The sequence below is a fragment of the Acanthopagrus latus genome, chromosome 6, assembly GCF_904848185.1.
Source record: "Acanthopagrus latus isolate v.2019 chromosome 6, fAcaLat1.1, whole genome shotgun sequence".
In the NCBI taxonomy this organism is placed as follows: Eukaryota; Metazoa; Chordata; class Actinopteri; order Spariformes; family Sparidae; genus Acanthopagrus; species Acanthopagrus latus.
Genome location: NC_051044.1, coordinates 6,597,583 through 6,612,663, shown reverse-complemented (window position 1 = coordinate 6,612,663; position 15,081 = coordinate 6,597,583). Strand labels below are relative to the sequence as shown.

At 44.3% G+C, this 15,081-nt stretch overlaps 1 protein-coding gene across 6 annotated transcripts in view; it reads right to left on the bottom strand.

The window, feature by feature from the left end:
• igsf21a (immunoglobin superfamily, member 21a) overlaps nucleotides 1-15,081 on the bottom strand; it is a 333,921-nt gene that overhangs the window by 180,322 nt on the left and 138,518 nt on the right. Inside the window, exon 1 of one of the 6 annotated variants that reach the window (XM_037101116.1) lies at nucleotides 10,241-10,793. The exons of 4 other annotated variants lie outside the window; for them this stretch is intronic. In XM_037101116.1, coding sequence (XP_036957011.1) covers nucleotides 10,241-10,379 — 139 coding nt within the window. In that variant the 5' untranslated portion in view covers nucleotides 10,380-10,793. Of the gene's footprint in view, nucleotides 1-10,240; nucleotides 10,794-15,081 lie in introns of those variants that run through there. One more of the 6 variants, XM_037101117.1, reaches the window with a different exon arrangement.

The following is a 15,081-nucleotide window of genomic DNA, read 5'->3' as shown; positions in this document are numbered from 1 at the left end:
GAAATCTCGCAATATTAAGGCTCCTCGTGCAAAACACAGTGAAGTTTAATAATTATGTCGATCTGAGTGCAGCTGCAGTTTCTATCATTCCATAATTCATGTCGCATGTTGAGGAGATTAATTCCCTCAACTTGCGTGTCAAGTTCTGTGGCGGATCAAAGGGTCTCTGATAAATGTTATCATAAATGGCAGACGTTAGCGGGCTGAACACAGAGACTCGTCCTGTCGTAGGCCGGCTGCGTCTGTGAAACCTCGCCGAGACCTGCTCTCGTGACTGGAGATTGATGTCTTCCTGATTCTCCTCGATGATAGAAAAATGCAGGGAGGCCGTCCCTGCGGGGGGGGGGAGTCTCTCCCGTGAGCACATGAGGAGGAAGTCAGCATGCATAAAAGGAAATAATCTGTTATCATAAGATGCGTAGCCCACACAGTCCTCCTTTACTCCCATCTGCACCGCTCCAACCCATCCTGTGTGACGTCAATGTGCAGATTAGTGCTTTTTTTTCCCTTTCCACCGTTTTTTTTTTTCAAGCCTAATCCCGGGTTTTCATGAAACCTCTGCGATGCTGCATTCACTGCCTAGAAGATGGCTCTGAGTAGCTAAATAACGGAAGAAATGGAAAAAGGCAAAGCAGTGATTTGGGGATATTTACAGTCACTACATTGGGGGAGTAGAAGGAAGTGTAACAGGCAGCTTTAAATCCAAAAGTTAAAGATTCCCGGCCTGTTCGGTTTTTCTTTGTGGTAAGGATGTATGAAGGAAATCTGCCACAGGAGCTGAGCTAGATAAGGCTTACACACGGTGGTCGAGTTATGAAAATAACCTGACGCTCTTCATATGAATCTACTTGAATAGAAAGACGGATTTCAATGGCTGTCTCATTAAATGCACATATTCATCCGACCACATTCATTCAGTCTTTTGCCCCCATTTAGTTCTAACGACCTTAATAACATTCCTGCTCCGGAGTCACCAATCGTATCTGAGATTTTGTATATTTTATCGTTAGTGCCAGTCGAGCTGACCACTCCACTCTCCACTGTGACATAACCTTGATACGTCGTCCATATTGGATGCTAATGCTGGAAAAAATAAATAAAAAGGAACAAGGACAGCCGGTGTTTTATCTTTTCAAACTGAGGTCAAAGCAACATTGAATAATTCCTCTTTGCTCAGGTCCTTTGTAAAAAAATAAATAAATAAATAAACGCAAATAGCTGGCACAGAAGAAAGAAAAACTGCGAAGCATCAGAACGTCTGCATGTGAAATATCATCTGAGCGCAGCAGTGTTGCTCCTGCAAGCTTAATGCCTCCCCTCCAATAAAACATGAACGCAGAGATAAGTGTCACATATCCCATACATGGCACTTCTCATAGTCTTAAATAAGGAGGCTGATGTTAGGACACGGCGGTGGAGCTATTGTTATTAATCGGCAGCCGTGTTGGGGCAGGATAAGCAGAAATCGCATAATCCACATTAGCATGTATGAAACAGTGATGGGGGGGCGGAGACGAGTAAAACTGCTGATAGCGCCCGTCAAGAAGTCCCCGCTTACTCCAGCTGCTAATTTAGAAAAACAAAGTAAGGTTCTAATGTCAGAACGACGTCCACGAGATAGATGTCACATTCAGAAAACACATTTCTGTTCGAGAAACATAAGAAAGTATTTGATGCTGCTGTTTGCTAACTGAGGATCACAAACAGCGGCGTTACACTTTCTCTATGTAGCCTGTCTTGGGAGACCTTTCTGAGCAAAGCTTCCCTGCACTTATTCATTTACACCAGCTGCCGAGGGAATCAGAGTTGCTTCGCACTCCCACGCAAGCCAAAGACGTCGGCGAAGCCAGCCTATGTCTGCGTAAGGAGGACTTCAGGCTGGGGGTAGAAAAGGGAAGTTACTGTTTGAACTTCTTTGCCCCGGGCATTTAGTTGTCTCTGCTAATCATGGGCTTTATCATTTGATCATTCGGAGCATCGCTGCTTGTGAAAAAATGTAGTTCAGCCGTATAGGCGAAGCAAAGTAAGGCCATCTTCCTTCATTCCCCCCCTTTCCACTGCAAGAGGCTGTTGTGTTGGCGGCAGTGGGGGAGGGCAGATTTGTCATGACGGTTACGGGTTCCGTTGCATTATTTGCACCGTGAGAGACTCGCGGCCCCGTGGTCATTCCCCCTCGGGTCTGAGGCTCCCAGGCAACAAGTCATCTCGTATGCAAACCCCTTAGCTGCAGACGCTAGCCGTTAATAAAATATGGTAATGGGTTTCCAATGAGCGGTTCGCTGCAAACACCACACTTCAGCTCATCCAAAATGTCAAAGAGATGATTTGGTTTCACACATTTACCTGAGAAGCGGAGGAGTTGGCATGTATGCTAATGCTCAGAATATGTTATTCTCTCACATGTGGCTTATCACTGTCTCAGACGTTTCAGGGTGTCACGCTGTTGGGACGGATGCCTTTGAAGAAACTAAAAGCCAGAATTTCTTTCAACATCAACAGCCGTAGCTCAATGGGAAGAGCAAATGAAAGCGTGGCTGAGAAGTGTAAAACCATTTCAGGCCCGCTGTTTGAAAATTTGTAGCTTTAAGTGTCGGAGTTTTGTTACATCATTGCATAACAAGTTTACACAGCCCCATTGTGAAAGAGCACAATGTGATTTTCTTCTTTTACAGCAAAAGGTTTGAACCAAAGTGAAGGGACTACATCAATGTTTGAGATCTTCACTGCTGAGACTTGGATGGAATTCAATTTGTTTTATCTATAACACTCAACAATGTGAAGAAAAAAAAGTGCTGGTTAGCCATGATTATAAGGCCTCACTGTTTTTGTTATTCTCTGATTATGGGACAAAATATCATCTTCAGCAAAAAAAAAAAAAAATTCTTGCCAGAAAGTGAAAACAGGACAGTTTCTTTGCTAGAATGTTTGCTGTCAGGTTGTCAAATGTGATCCATTGTACTGAAGTCTCAAGGATGCACATTTTAAAACCACAGCGGACGGACAAAAACCGTCCCCACTGCTAGATACCAACTTGGTTTTTGATTTGGGTGGTCTCACCCTTTAAAAAATACAATGAATCTGATCAAACAAATGTCAGGGGTTTCCAAAAAGTTGAGACGCTGTGACATCATTTGTAAAATCCTTTTTTCGACCTATATTATATATTCAATTGAATACAAGACAATAACAAAGAGATTTGTATTCATATCCACCACTCTCCTCACAGATGTCCAGCGGTGCGACGCTTGCAAACGCGCCAACGCAGACTCCTCACCGGAATGCTGCTTTGCAGTACTGCACAGGTAAAACCAGCTCTTTGGTAACAGGTGATAGTATCATGATCGTTTACAACAGGGGCATCCTGTGAACACGGGGCGAGGTTCACCGCTTTGGAAAAAAAAACACACAATTGTGTAAAGTACAGGAACACTTTGCGGAGCCACTGTAGGTAAACACAGCTCATTCGCAAATGACTGCATTTTGCACAGCATCCCAACTGTACCGGAATCAGGGCTGCATCGAAGTCCCACTCTTCTGCTTTCTTGTAACACAGCGAGGAAGTAAACACAAATGCATTTAATGATTTCGACGAGCTAACCCTGCTAGCCAGATAGCAGGAAAATATGACAGGTCGGAGCTCATTGTAGACCACAGTTCTGTTCCAATTATACATTTCTCCCTTGTTCTCCTTCCCCTGCAGGTGAGGGAGGTGACGGTGGACAACAGTGCTCCACAGATCAATACTGTTTCTATTCCCTATAGAAGCCACATAAAGTATATTCTCATAATCATTTCTCACCAACATGTTACATTTCACTGGAAAATGAGTCACATGCATGGTAAAGATGCTCTCCACTTTAAGCAGTGAAACCTCCTCTACTCCGGATTGTCAGATAGTAAACTCCAAATATCCGGTGGAGTCATGCAGGGACCGTGCAACGCCGCAAAAAAAAAAAAAAAAAAAAGCCTTTTGAGGTCATTCTGAATTTTCATTTTCGTTTTTTTACCTTCTTTTTTTTGCACAGTGGTCTACATGCACAAAGCTGGCAGGAGCCCTTCAACAAAAGCCATCGTTTCTGGGTCAGCAACCTGTTTCAAGTTTTAATACGGCTCTTTCATCACATTAAATAGGATTTCAAGTTACAAAAGATCCAGACTAAAAGGTGAGCATAACACGAATTATACTTTAATTGAAGGTGATCACTGAATGAGACAATTGGTCGTCACACGCGGTATCTGCACTGACTGCTGTACGGATTTCTGAATGTTTTTTCTTCTTCTTCTTCTTCTCTATTGAAGCTATTACTGCAGAAGTATTCCGGCCACCACATCGCTTTGATTGCCGCTCTAATGTCTGTTAAGAAATACTCTCAACTAGTGTGAGAGGTCAACCGGAGACTCGGAGCAGTTTCGTTTCGCCGTGTCATCGTGTCCGAGTGAGCCGCGCACTCGCCTGCTTTTTCGATTAAATTACCAGCAAAAAGAAATGTAATGTTCGGTTTTTCTCATTGTTTGAACTCGCTGTCGCATCAGAGCTATCAGGAGAATACTTAATGGAGTTGTAGGGACAAATGGGATCCTATCAGCTGCAGAGGATAGTGTGATATTAAATTATAATCCATCTCAACAGCGCTGCATATTGAGTCTGGGCCGGATTTAAAAATAGTCAAGAAATGAGACGTGAGCAATAAATCGATTGGATAAATCGAGCAGCTGCACTTGTGCGTCCGCAGTCACCTCGAAACATACATGATGCGTTCAGACAGCCGCGGTGACGGGCCAAACAAACAGTGGCAGAACAAAAACAATGGAGACAGTTTCTAATCTGTGTATAATCATTTTATATAACTGCTGAAAGCTGCAGCGCTGATGCGAAAGCCTGGTGATTGTTAGATAGCGGCATAAGCGCACAACCCCCATTTTTCCCAGCCAGCCATCTCTCTCTCTCTCCCGTCTCACTTCCTGCGAGTCAGGACCAGCCATCAGCAGCAGACAGTCACGGTGCACCGGAAACCATCAGATCTAACAGGAGATCCACCGGCTGTTAAATCTGTCAACACCGCTCTGATCCGCAATCTATAAAAGCCAACCTACAGTAGGTGTGGCGGCGCGAGGAGACACATTTTTTTTTTCCTCTGTGTTTCAGCAGGTGGCGGCGGTTTAAAATAAACATGTGCCGAAAAGAATACGTGACACGAGATGCTGTTTTTAGCCTAAAGCAGATTCCAGCGAGCCGACGGCAGGCGTGTCAAGTCAGGTCGGGTTGACTGACACTATAATTCTACAGCCACCTGTGGCTGTCATTACATTTACGTATCTCTACACCCACTCATTTTTAAACTGGAACAACTCCAAGAGTCACAACGGCGCTGCTTGAGTCTGTTTTTTCCATAACGCTCGGGGATAAGGGGTAAAAATAATCAACGTGGTCGTGGTCTCACGTTCGCTGTGTCAAAGGTCAAAGGGATACAGCGATATTCCCAGCAGATTCCGCTCCGGTAGCAAATCACCAGAGCTCGCCCCGGCCCACTTCCTGATCTACATAAAAATCAGAGCGCCTTGTGCTTTACTGCTCTGCTCTTTGAACTCACGTGCAGCTGGTCACAGCTGGCTCTACAGAAGTTCCCACACCAGGTTTGCATTACGCCTCGGATGAAATGCAAAGGATGACACATAAAAAATATTCACTCACTGCAGCACTAATTGGAAAAAAACTTTTTTTTAAAACAAGATATATAAACATGAACATCTGAGAAAGGACACGTAATTGATGGCACTGGGCAGCAAATTGGTACTCGCAGCGAGAGAAAACGAGGGTTATTACTCATTTTCCAGGAAAAAAAAAACAAAAAAAAAAACATTATCCTCAGCGATTCATGCTGAAGGACTTAGCTAAGACTACATGTAAAACACTTCATCCACAGATTGCTGTATAAAGTGAAAGGGAAATGAGATTCGGCATTAGAGAAACTTTGATTTCTAGGTAAGACTGATCTTAGAAAATGGTTCGGGCCAGAGGACGGACATGAGTGGAAATACCAAGCTAACTGCTCTGGCAGGAGAAAAAGAAAAAACATCAAAAAGCTGCAATTTGATAAAAAAATTTCAATCCAGCTTCTGAACACTCTTATCTGGTTCTTAATCTCTTAGAGGGAATCTGTACAGCAAGTCTGTTCCCCTCTAAACGGCATTGTGATACAGACAGTAAGACCACCTTGTGCCATCCTATTAGGTTCCTTTGTTTCTTTAGAGGGTGGTGGAGGTCTGTGAGGGCTGTAAAAAAAAAAAAAAAAAGAAATGAATCCGGCTTCACACTTCAAAAAACATAAAAACCCGAATCACCAATGGGACTGCAGAGAAGACAAGCCAATCCCCTTCTAACCAGTGGAATACAGAAGAACACTATTTGCCCAATTAAACTCTACGAGGTTTGGGTTTATTAATTCCTTTCCAACAAGAAGTCGTAAATCAGAACTTAACAGTGAACCATACACCATCTCTCGGACAGCAGCAAGTGATCTCAGAGCAGCACCGGTGATTGGTTGGTCTAGATGAAGCTGGACCGATACATCATCCGCCGCACACACTTTTTGGTACACTTTACCATCAAGACATCAGATCACCACTATTGTCGGGCCAAAGTGCCACATGTTCAATCTCGTGCCAGCAGCACTCCGGAGCTGTGAATATGTCATGTTGCTGGTGCGGCTTAGACAGCCGCACAAACCGTAGAGCTTTTATCTTATGTGACATCTCATACGACGCTCCGCCAACTGCACTGTACTTCCAACACCTGCTTTGACCTGGCTGTCGCTCCGCCTGATTTAAAAAAAAAAAAAAAAAAAAAGCTTGGAAACAGCTCTTCTGGCTCCGTCTGAAGGCGACGAAAAAAAACTGCACCACAAGCAGCACCTCTAAAGCTCAGTAATTTACATGTTGCATCTCCTTTGTTTAATTTGCAAAAAGACCCCAGCGTGGAAAAATGATATGTTGTAGTTTCATGGGGGATTATGTGCGAGGCTATCGCTTCGCTAGGAGCTGTAGTCTGTACTTTTTCTCAAGTCTGGTTGTCACCTTGAGATTGCCGGGCAACAAGCCAAAACCTCACTTCAGGAAGTCACTGCTCCCAGCCTGGACATGGTCTGGCATACAAAACTCATGTAAAACCACTGCTTAGCATTTATTCTACTTTTTGTAAGAAATAAACAAATGTGTTATCATGTGTTACAGTGAGCTTCAGAGGCTCTGGGAGAAGAATCCTGGGCTCCAGGTGCTTCCAGTCTTTGTTGCTAAGCTATGCTAAGTTATCTCTATAGAGTTACGACTGGGATATAGATCCGCTTATGAAATGTTGGACAGTTCCTCCAAAAAAACAACATTTTGTTTTCCCGAAGTTTAAAAGCATGAGCGTGTAACCCCTCGTCAGTTCACGAGCCGATGCTTTTTCATATCTCCGGGATAAGACCTGATTTCTAAATGAATATTTCACCTACAGGGCGAGCACTGTGGCGCCATCGCTCCTCATAATGGAGTGTCTGCACTGATGTTCCAAAAGCCAGTCAGATGTAACAGGTGCACTGGGGGGCCGACGACAGCTACATGTTGTCAACACGGACATAAAACTGTGCGGATGCTTCGGAGGAGACGCTGCTACAGTATGTCAAGCAGAACATCAACATACGTAAAATGCTAAATAATTGATATCTGCTCTTTTTACACTGCATATCTGGGGGAAGGACTTACTCAAAGCCTACTGTGGTATACCCAGAAGATATGTATAAACGTGCATGTGTTAAAGCAGCGACTGTAACGTGCTTTAAAACCACATGTGGATCCCCAACTGCTAAATTCCACTAGCTGAGGCTAGCTTGTAGGCACAGCTGCACTGAGCAGGGACCTGTTCTGAAGTTTTTTAAAAAGGGCAACACATCTGGCAGACGGCGATGGTGCGTGTGAGCTGCAAGCTAACAGAGCAGATAGAAGAGTTTTATTCTAAAATTAGACACTGTTCGTTTCATTTCTTGTTTTTTTTTTTTTTTTTTTCCCTTTACTGACATGACAGAAACCGTTGGGGGAAATAAAAAGGTATGACATTCCAACATCGTGATGAGGGTGGAATCCCCGACCGAGGGCCCCGTCCTCTCTTAGGGGAACAGCATCTGTCTTAAGACGCTGGTGCACACATTGAAATGCAGAGACCTTGATTTTGCTAACACACACACACGCACCCACGGGAAAACTGCAGACTGGCGTGGATTGAGTGTGATATCCAGACGACAGCAGACATCACTTCATAAACAGAATACCTCTTGGGAGAAAAACAAACAGAAAAGGTGATATTCCAGGGTGTACGAGCGGCGTCAATCTATTTCGTTAGCACAGTTGTGACAAGGGAAAGCCAGCGACGACCACGCGGCCCGACTGCAAGTCACCACTGCTGACGTCCCGCCAATCGATCGGTCAGATTCAGCCCTTCACTGTTTGTTTACATGGCGATCAATCTCGTCTCCTGCACGGGGGGAAACAAACAAACAAAAAAAAAACGTCGCCGTCGCTCCACGTGACGAAACCGAAGTCGTCTAAGCTGTTTTGGACGCTTCAAATGAGCGCGACTGCATTATTGAGGTGGCCCCTGAATACTCCACATGAGGCAGGGCTTGAGTGCAGCTCAGCATCATCACCAGAGCCAGAGCAGGACCCAGAGGCGTTTTATCACTTAACATTATGTTAAGCTCAGCCGACATAATGATTTCCCGTACGGGTCAGCAGAGGTCAGGAACACTTCAAAACAACAAAATCCTCGGCTAACAGCGCAGGTTAACAGGTTAGTTTGTGAGGCGCGCCGCTCTGATGTTGTAGCCAGGAGGAGTCAGCTCTCCTCTGAAGTCCTTCAAACACCACCACTGTTACCACCGATGTGTGTGTGTGTGTGTGTGTGTGTGAGCCTGCAACTCCAGCGGAATGAAAAGGAGCCCTTTACGATTTCTGTATTTCTCTGCAAGGGAATCTTTTTATTTATTTATTTATTTATTTATTTTTTGCAATGCAATGCAGCCCTGGTTCTTGATGTATGTCACCAAGGAAGGAAGTGTGTGTGTGTGTGTGTGTGTGGGGGGGGGGGGGGCATACATGACCAGAGGCAACCCGGATGTGAGGACAAGTCATATCCACAGCAGCGTGCCGCCCAGCAGGTCCTTTTCTGTTTTTGCAAATATTTGAATAACACTGGCTTCCCACAGATTGCAGTGCAGCATGCACAGTCCCATCACAACTATGACAGCCTAGTAAAATATCTCTCGGGTGCTCATATATTAAAAAAACAACCCCTGACTCTCCTTCTCATGGTAAAACATGATCACTGTTGTTTTCATCTTAAACGCGTCAACGGAGGCTCGGAGGGGAGGGAGGGGGAGGAAAACACGCGACACTGATGCCACCGCTGTGCCGAGCGCATCGCACTGAGAGCAGACTGCATCTGCATGGGAGGCGGGGATGGAGGGATGGAGGGATGGATGGAGGAGGAGGTGAAAAAAAGACGCACTTTAATGTTTTTTCAAGGCAACAACTTTAATATCTGTTGAGCCCAGGCCAGGGTGCTGGGTGCTGGGTGCTGGGTGCTGTCCCTGGCTCTGTCCCTCTGTCCCTGCACGATGACCAGGACGGGGAAGGTGCGCTCCGGCTTTAGTTGTGGTCGCCGCTCAGAAGTAGATGCTGTCATGAACACACGCTGGTCGTGATAGTCAGTGCAGAGGAATTAAGACTTAATACATAACCAGGCCTCCCCCCCTTCTTTCTCTCTCTCTCTTCCCTCCTCTCCTCTGAGCACTCCGACACCACGCATTGTGCAGCCAGAATCCCGACCATTATTCATTGATTGCTCTCTTTCACGACTTGATCGCCACGGAAGGAGGTGATGGTGTGTGTGTGTGTGTGTGTGTGTGTGTGTGTGTGTGTGTGTGTGTGTGAGGGGGGGGGAAAGTTGGCATGAGGCATGAACAGCACCGATCGCCTCCATCCGGCTGTCCTGTTAATGGCCAGTTAGTATCTCGCTGTCACATTACGCATCAAACTCATTGATTTGGACACTTGTGCTATTGTTGAACATCCCCCCCGCCCCCGACACACACACACATACACACACACGCATCGATCCGTGCGTGTGCGGTTCCGACTGCGTGCAGAATAAATAAAAAGAAGGAGGTGGAGGAGATGGAGGGAGAAGGAGGGGGGTCAGACTTACCGACGGCTAAATCCAGTAGATCCGCGCACAAGAGCAAGCACAGCGAGAAGACGGTCATCTTTCCCTTATTTTGCAATAAATCCCAAACTCCATTGGCGTTTACATGCTCTCCGGGTTTCGGCTGTGTAATCCCCGCCATTCCAGAGGTATGCGATTGAAAGGTGCCCCCAAACTATTCATGATGCAGCTCAAGTCTTTAAGTGGAGGAATCGGGAGAAGTTGTCAGTGGATACAGCGTTTTTTTGTTTTTTTTTTTCTTTTAATCAGAGCGAGCGGAAACAAAAAATAAATAAATAAACAAAATCGAGCATCAGATGTTCCCCCAGGAAGATGAAGAAGAAGAAGAAGAAAAAAAAAAAAAGAAAAGGCAACAGAAAAAATAAAAAATGAGTCACAGGATGCGATTACAGAAGAAAAAGAAGAAGAAGAAGCCTGGGTGTGATTTTCTTTTCTTTTGCCTCCCAGTTTAAACAATGAGGAGCTGCGGTGAGCCGCGGAGCAGAGACAGGCTCTGGAAAAACCGGAGGTTTGGATGAAAATGTGTTCCTCTCTCTCTCCCCCTCTCTCTGTCTCTCTCTCCCCCTCCCTCTCTCTCTCCTCCCGCCCTCCAGACAGACGCACAGTCATTCCCGATCACTCGCTCTTTTATTTCACACATTTTTTCTCCCCCCCTCCTGTTAATCCCACCCTGGATTCAGACCACTCTAATTCTGTCCATTAAGCCGATTTATTTCTGTTGGATTTTTTTTTTCTTCTCCTTCTTCTTCCTTATATAGGCTATATGATCACTACCAAGAACATGCATGCATACATAAATAAATCCGGTCTCAGTTTTATCACGGCCATCAGTTCTTCAATCAGATGGGGAAAATAAATAAAATAAATAAATAAATAAAAATTAAAAAAACGTGCGATGGACGCTTTTTTCTTTTGCTCCATCCGGTTTTGTGCATCCAGAAAAAAGAGGCGAACTCTGTGCTCTGCCAGTGAAAAGGTGCTTTTCAGTTCAGTTCCTGTTGGCTTCACACTCCAGTACATGTTGCATCCAATCGGGATCCATTCAGCAGGACTTAAACTGAGTGTGTCCACAGTTAAAGAGGAGACAAAGATGTTCAATATGCAAAGCTGGTCAGGCGTAAGCATGTGTGTGTGCAGGGATATGCCCCGACATGAGATGGTACCATTTTGTTTCTTTTCCCGATAACCGATTCTGATACCTTGGCATTACCGATCTGATGCCAGAGCCTGTTAAAAAAATAAATAAATTTAAAAAAAAAAAGGAAGAGGAAGAATAAGATTTTTTTTTTTTCTATCAGCTGTATTTTCCTCGAACCCTGTCTGGATGTGATACAATTGCTCCTTACTTTGTATTTTTTTTTTTATCTATTTTGACAGTCATTCACAACCGAAAAAGTGCAAATAAAGAAATCGGGGAATAAATTTAAAAAATCCTTTAAAAACTGTTCAAGTTTTTGAATAGAAGTTCCAAAAAAAAGTGCAACAGCAACTTGAATACATCTAGGAGTTGAGTAAAAATGCACTCGCGGAACTCGTTTGCTGGCAGCACCGCACTGAAGGGCAGATGTTGGCGGGGACACCCGGTGTGCAGACTGCAAGCGGCTGACATGTTGCTAGCTTCCGCCTGACTCACTTGAAATCAACTTCTTCTTCGTCGCTCTGAAAACAGTAGTCGTCAGGGGGGGAGCACGGCACAACCTCGTTTGTTGGCTTTTAGAGCAGCAAAGAGGAGACGATTTCAGGCGTATAATGTTAAAGTGAAAATCTCACCATAATGCAACCTAGATTTTATTTTTTTTTTTTGTTAATGTACCCGAGCTAAACCTTCGTGTGAAAGCATAATTACAATGAAAGAGGCACTTCACTTGACCTTTATTTTGTTTCGGCTCAAACTCATATAAATGGGAGTGCATGGAGCACTGTCACGCTAGCATCAAAATTGCTGCTTTTAAAAACACTGCGAAGGCTCGACACAACATGAAACTTTGCTGGTAGCATCACCATCATCACACATCGCTCAACTGAACCACATACTCTCTATCCAGACATGTTGATCCTGAGTGCGTCTGGGCTGCCATGATGATGGCTACAGGAAGAAGCTAATGCTAACATGACTTGTTAAAAAACATTCTTTTTAGTAAACTCTGTGTACACAAACAATGTTCTCAATGCTCGTGTAACATGTGCAGAAACCCTGGTGATACTACCAGCAAAGTTTCATGTTGAGTCGAGCCTTCTTAGTGTTATAAAAATAGAGATTTTGATGCTATCGTAAAAGTGTCCCATGCACTCCCATTGAAAATAAGTTTGAGCCGAAAACGAAAATACTGTAAATCTTAAAAGTGCCTCACAAGCAGCTGTGTAACAGACCTGCTCATGCAGGTTTAAGTCACTCTTCTGGTTCAAATTGGCTGCAATCATTTGTCTCATTAATGCTCATCCATCATGCAGCCAGGCGTGTGTGGATTCAAGTGTCAGGGAGGATTTTGCCCGAGATGAAGTGTCCGTTTTTTTAACTCGTGCACTGCAACATCGGTGCACGCCTGTGTTACTGACGGCAGCAGCACTACTCCTTCATGCTGTGATGTCACTCAACTTTAAAAGCTTGAAAATGTCACTTTGATTGAAATCACGCCTTACGTGTCCTTCTTGACTTAGCAATGACATTTTCGAGACGCGAAAATTAGCATCCCTGCTGTCAAAAAAACAAGTTTTACATCAGTCACCTGTAAATTAGTGGTTACCTAATAATACACTTATCAAGACTAAGCATTTTGGGAATTTTAGGTTTAAAGATTTAACAAATGTGAAGAAATACCAATGTGTTATGTACTGGGGTACAGGGATGTCTGCCATAGTTAATTCATGCTTCCAAAATCACAAAAGTGGTGTTCATCTGTCAAGATTATCTTGCTGAACAAAATATGTAAATATAATCAATTTGGGTTTGCCACAGAGATTACTTTCACCAAAAATAATCCAAAATCCAATTCAAACCTCCCGTAGGCTTGTTGTCGAGGGAACCAGGGCGATGCTAACTTCTGGGATAGCCTACAAAAATACATCATCCCTTCAGCACCCTACGATGTTACTTACCACCCACCTACAATGCAGTACTGAGTTCTCTCTCCAGACAGATTGACAACCGTTCACACCTGGGCTCACCTAGCTCGAGCAACCCACATGAAGGCCGATTAAGTCAACGACCCACAAGGGGCCCAAACGACTCTGAAACTCAGAGCACATGTGTCCTTAACGACTCTGTAAGGACACTCCCACACAGGGAATGGACACTCCTCTCCAGATAGTTGTGAGATGTCTTCAAGAAACTGAAACGCGTCCAGTTGCCTGCGATACAGCACCTAGAATTGTTTATTTCTGTTATGTACTAACATATACGTAACTGTATCTCAGCCTCAACTGTAACATGTAAAGATACATTGTTAAACACGATGGTCTGACCTATCTGACGTCTCTACTGTGCTTATTTCATACACTTATTGTGTTGATTTGCTGCAGTCTTTGGTTTCTACACAACGGAAACATTCTATGCCAATGCTAGCTGAAAGTTTGGTTAAACTCAAACTGTCTGTGGCTCAGCAGGTAAATCAAACCAGGTCTCCAACCTCACATCAATGAAAGTGTTGTTATCATAAATGACATCATCAAACATGCATTTTAGATTAAGTGCATTTGTACAATGTTGATGCAGACAGCAGAATCTGGCCATATTCTACAAATAACACCGTAAATATGTTACATTTGCGGGGGGGGGTCATCGTGGACATCTCTAACATCTGTCTATGTCATTCTAATCAGCACCACCTCAGCAAGGTTGGCCCTGGTTTGCTACTCTCTTTTGCTCTGAAATGATGTTTGCAGCACTATAAGCCTTTTGTGAAATGGTCCTCCGGGTCCCCTTTCAAACTCCACTCAACAGGTAACACAGGAAGACAGCCATGGGCATGCCAAATCCATTCCCCCCCCAGAAAAAAAATATATTCAGGTGAATAAAGCCATTGGTTTCCCATTTTCAGTGTAGCAGACTCAATATATCAAGGCCGTAAACTTGTATTGATCGGCACAGCAATGACCCAAAGACTTTTACCTTTACGGGGACCCCAGGAAAGAGGCTGCCTGGCAGGTAGCGATTTGGCGGTCCATACATTCAACTCATTATTAGAACCTTGTCATGCAGTGCAACAACACCGCACTGAATAATGAGATGACTGAGCCGCTCTGCAAAAGACAACAGCGTGAAAAGGAAAAGGTGTCACAAATAAATAAACCCCAGACGCACGAGAACATGCAAGTGCAGTGGCGGAGACTCTCCCACACACCCCTCCTCCCCTCACAGCTGACTGGGAGGAGAGGACTCTTCCTCGGTCAAGGCCTTGCGGTGCTAATGCACAATCACACATCTCTAGAGGGCGGTGTCAACAACAATTTATTGGGGTAACGTAGCTGAAGGTGTTGCTGTCCACGTGGCATCCAACCCACTAACAAAGAGGGGCTCCTCCAGTCTTGTGAGAGGCCACATACTGTTTTCATGTGCTTACCTTTCTCCCCGTACCATAGGCACAAATCAATAAGCCTTGGAGTGTTTTTTTTTTTTTTTTTTTTTTTAGCTTTTTATTTAGGATCTGAGCAATTGCACGGACAAAGAAACCTGACAAGCAGATAGAACTGACTCCATCTTGGTGAGGATTACGCTGCCTCCTCTCATTCCTCTTGTCTTTCCAGCGATCATTAAGTACCTGTCCCTTTGAATTATTTGTTGTGATGCCTGCATCGTTCCCACTAATCCATTAACTATTTTTCTT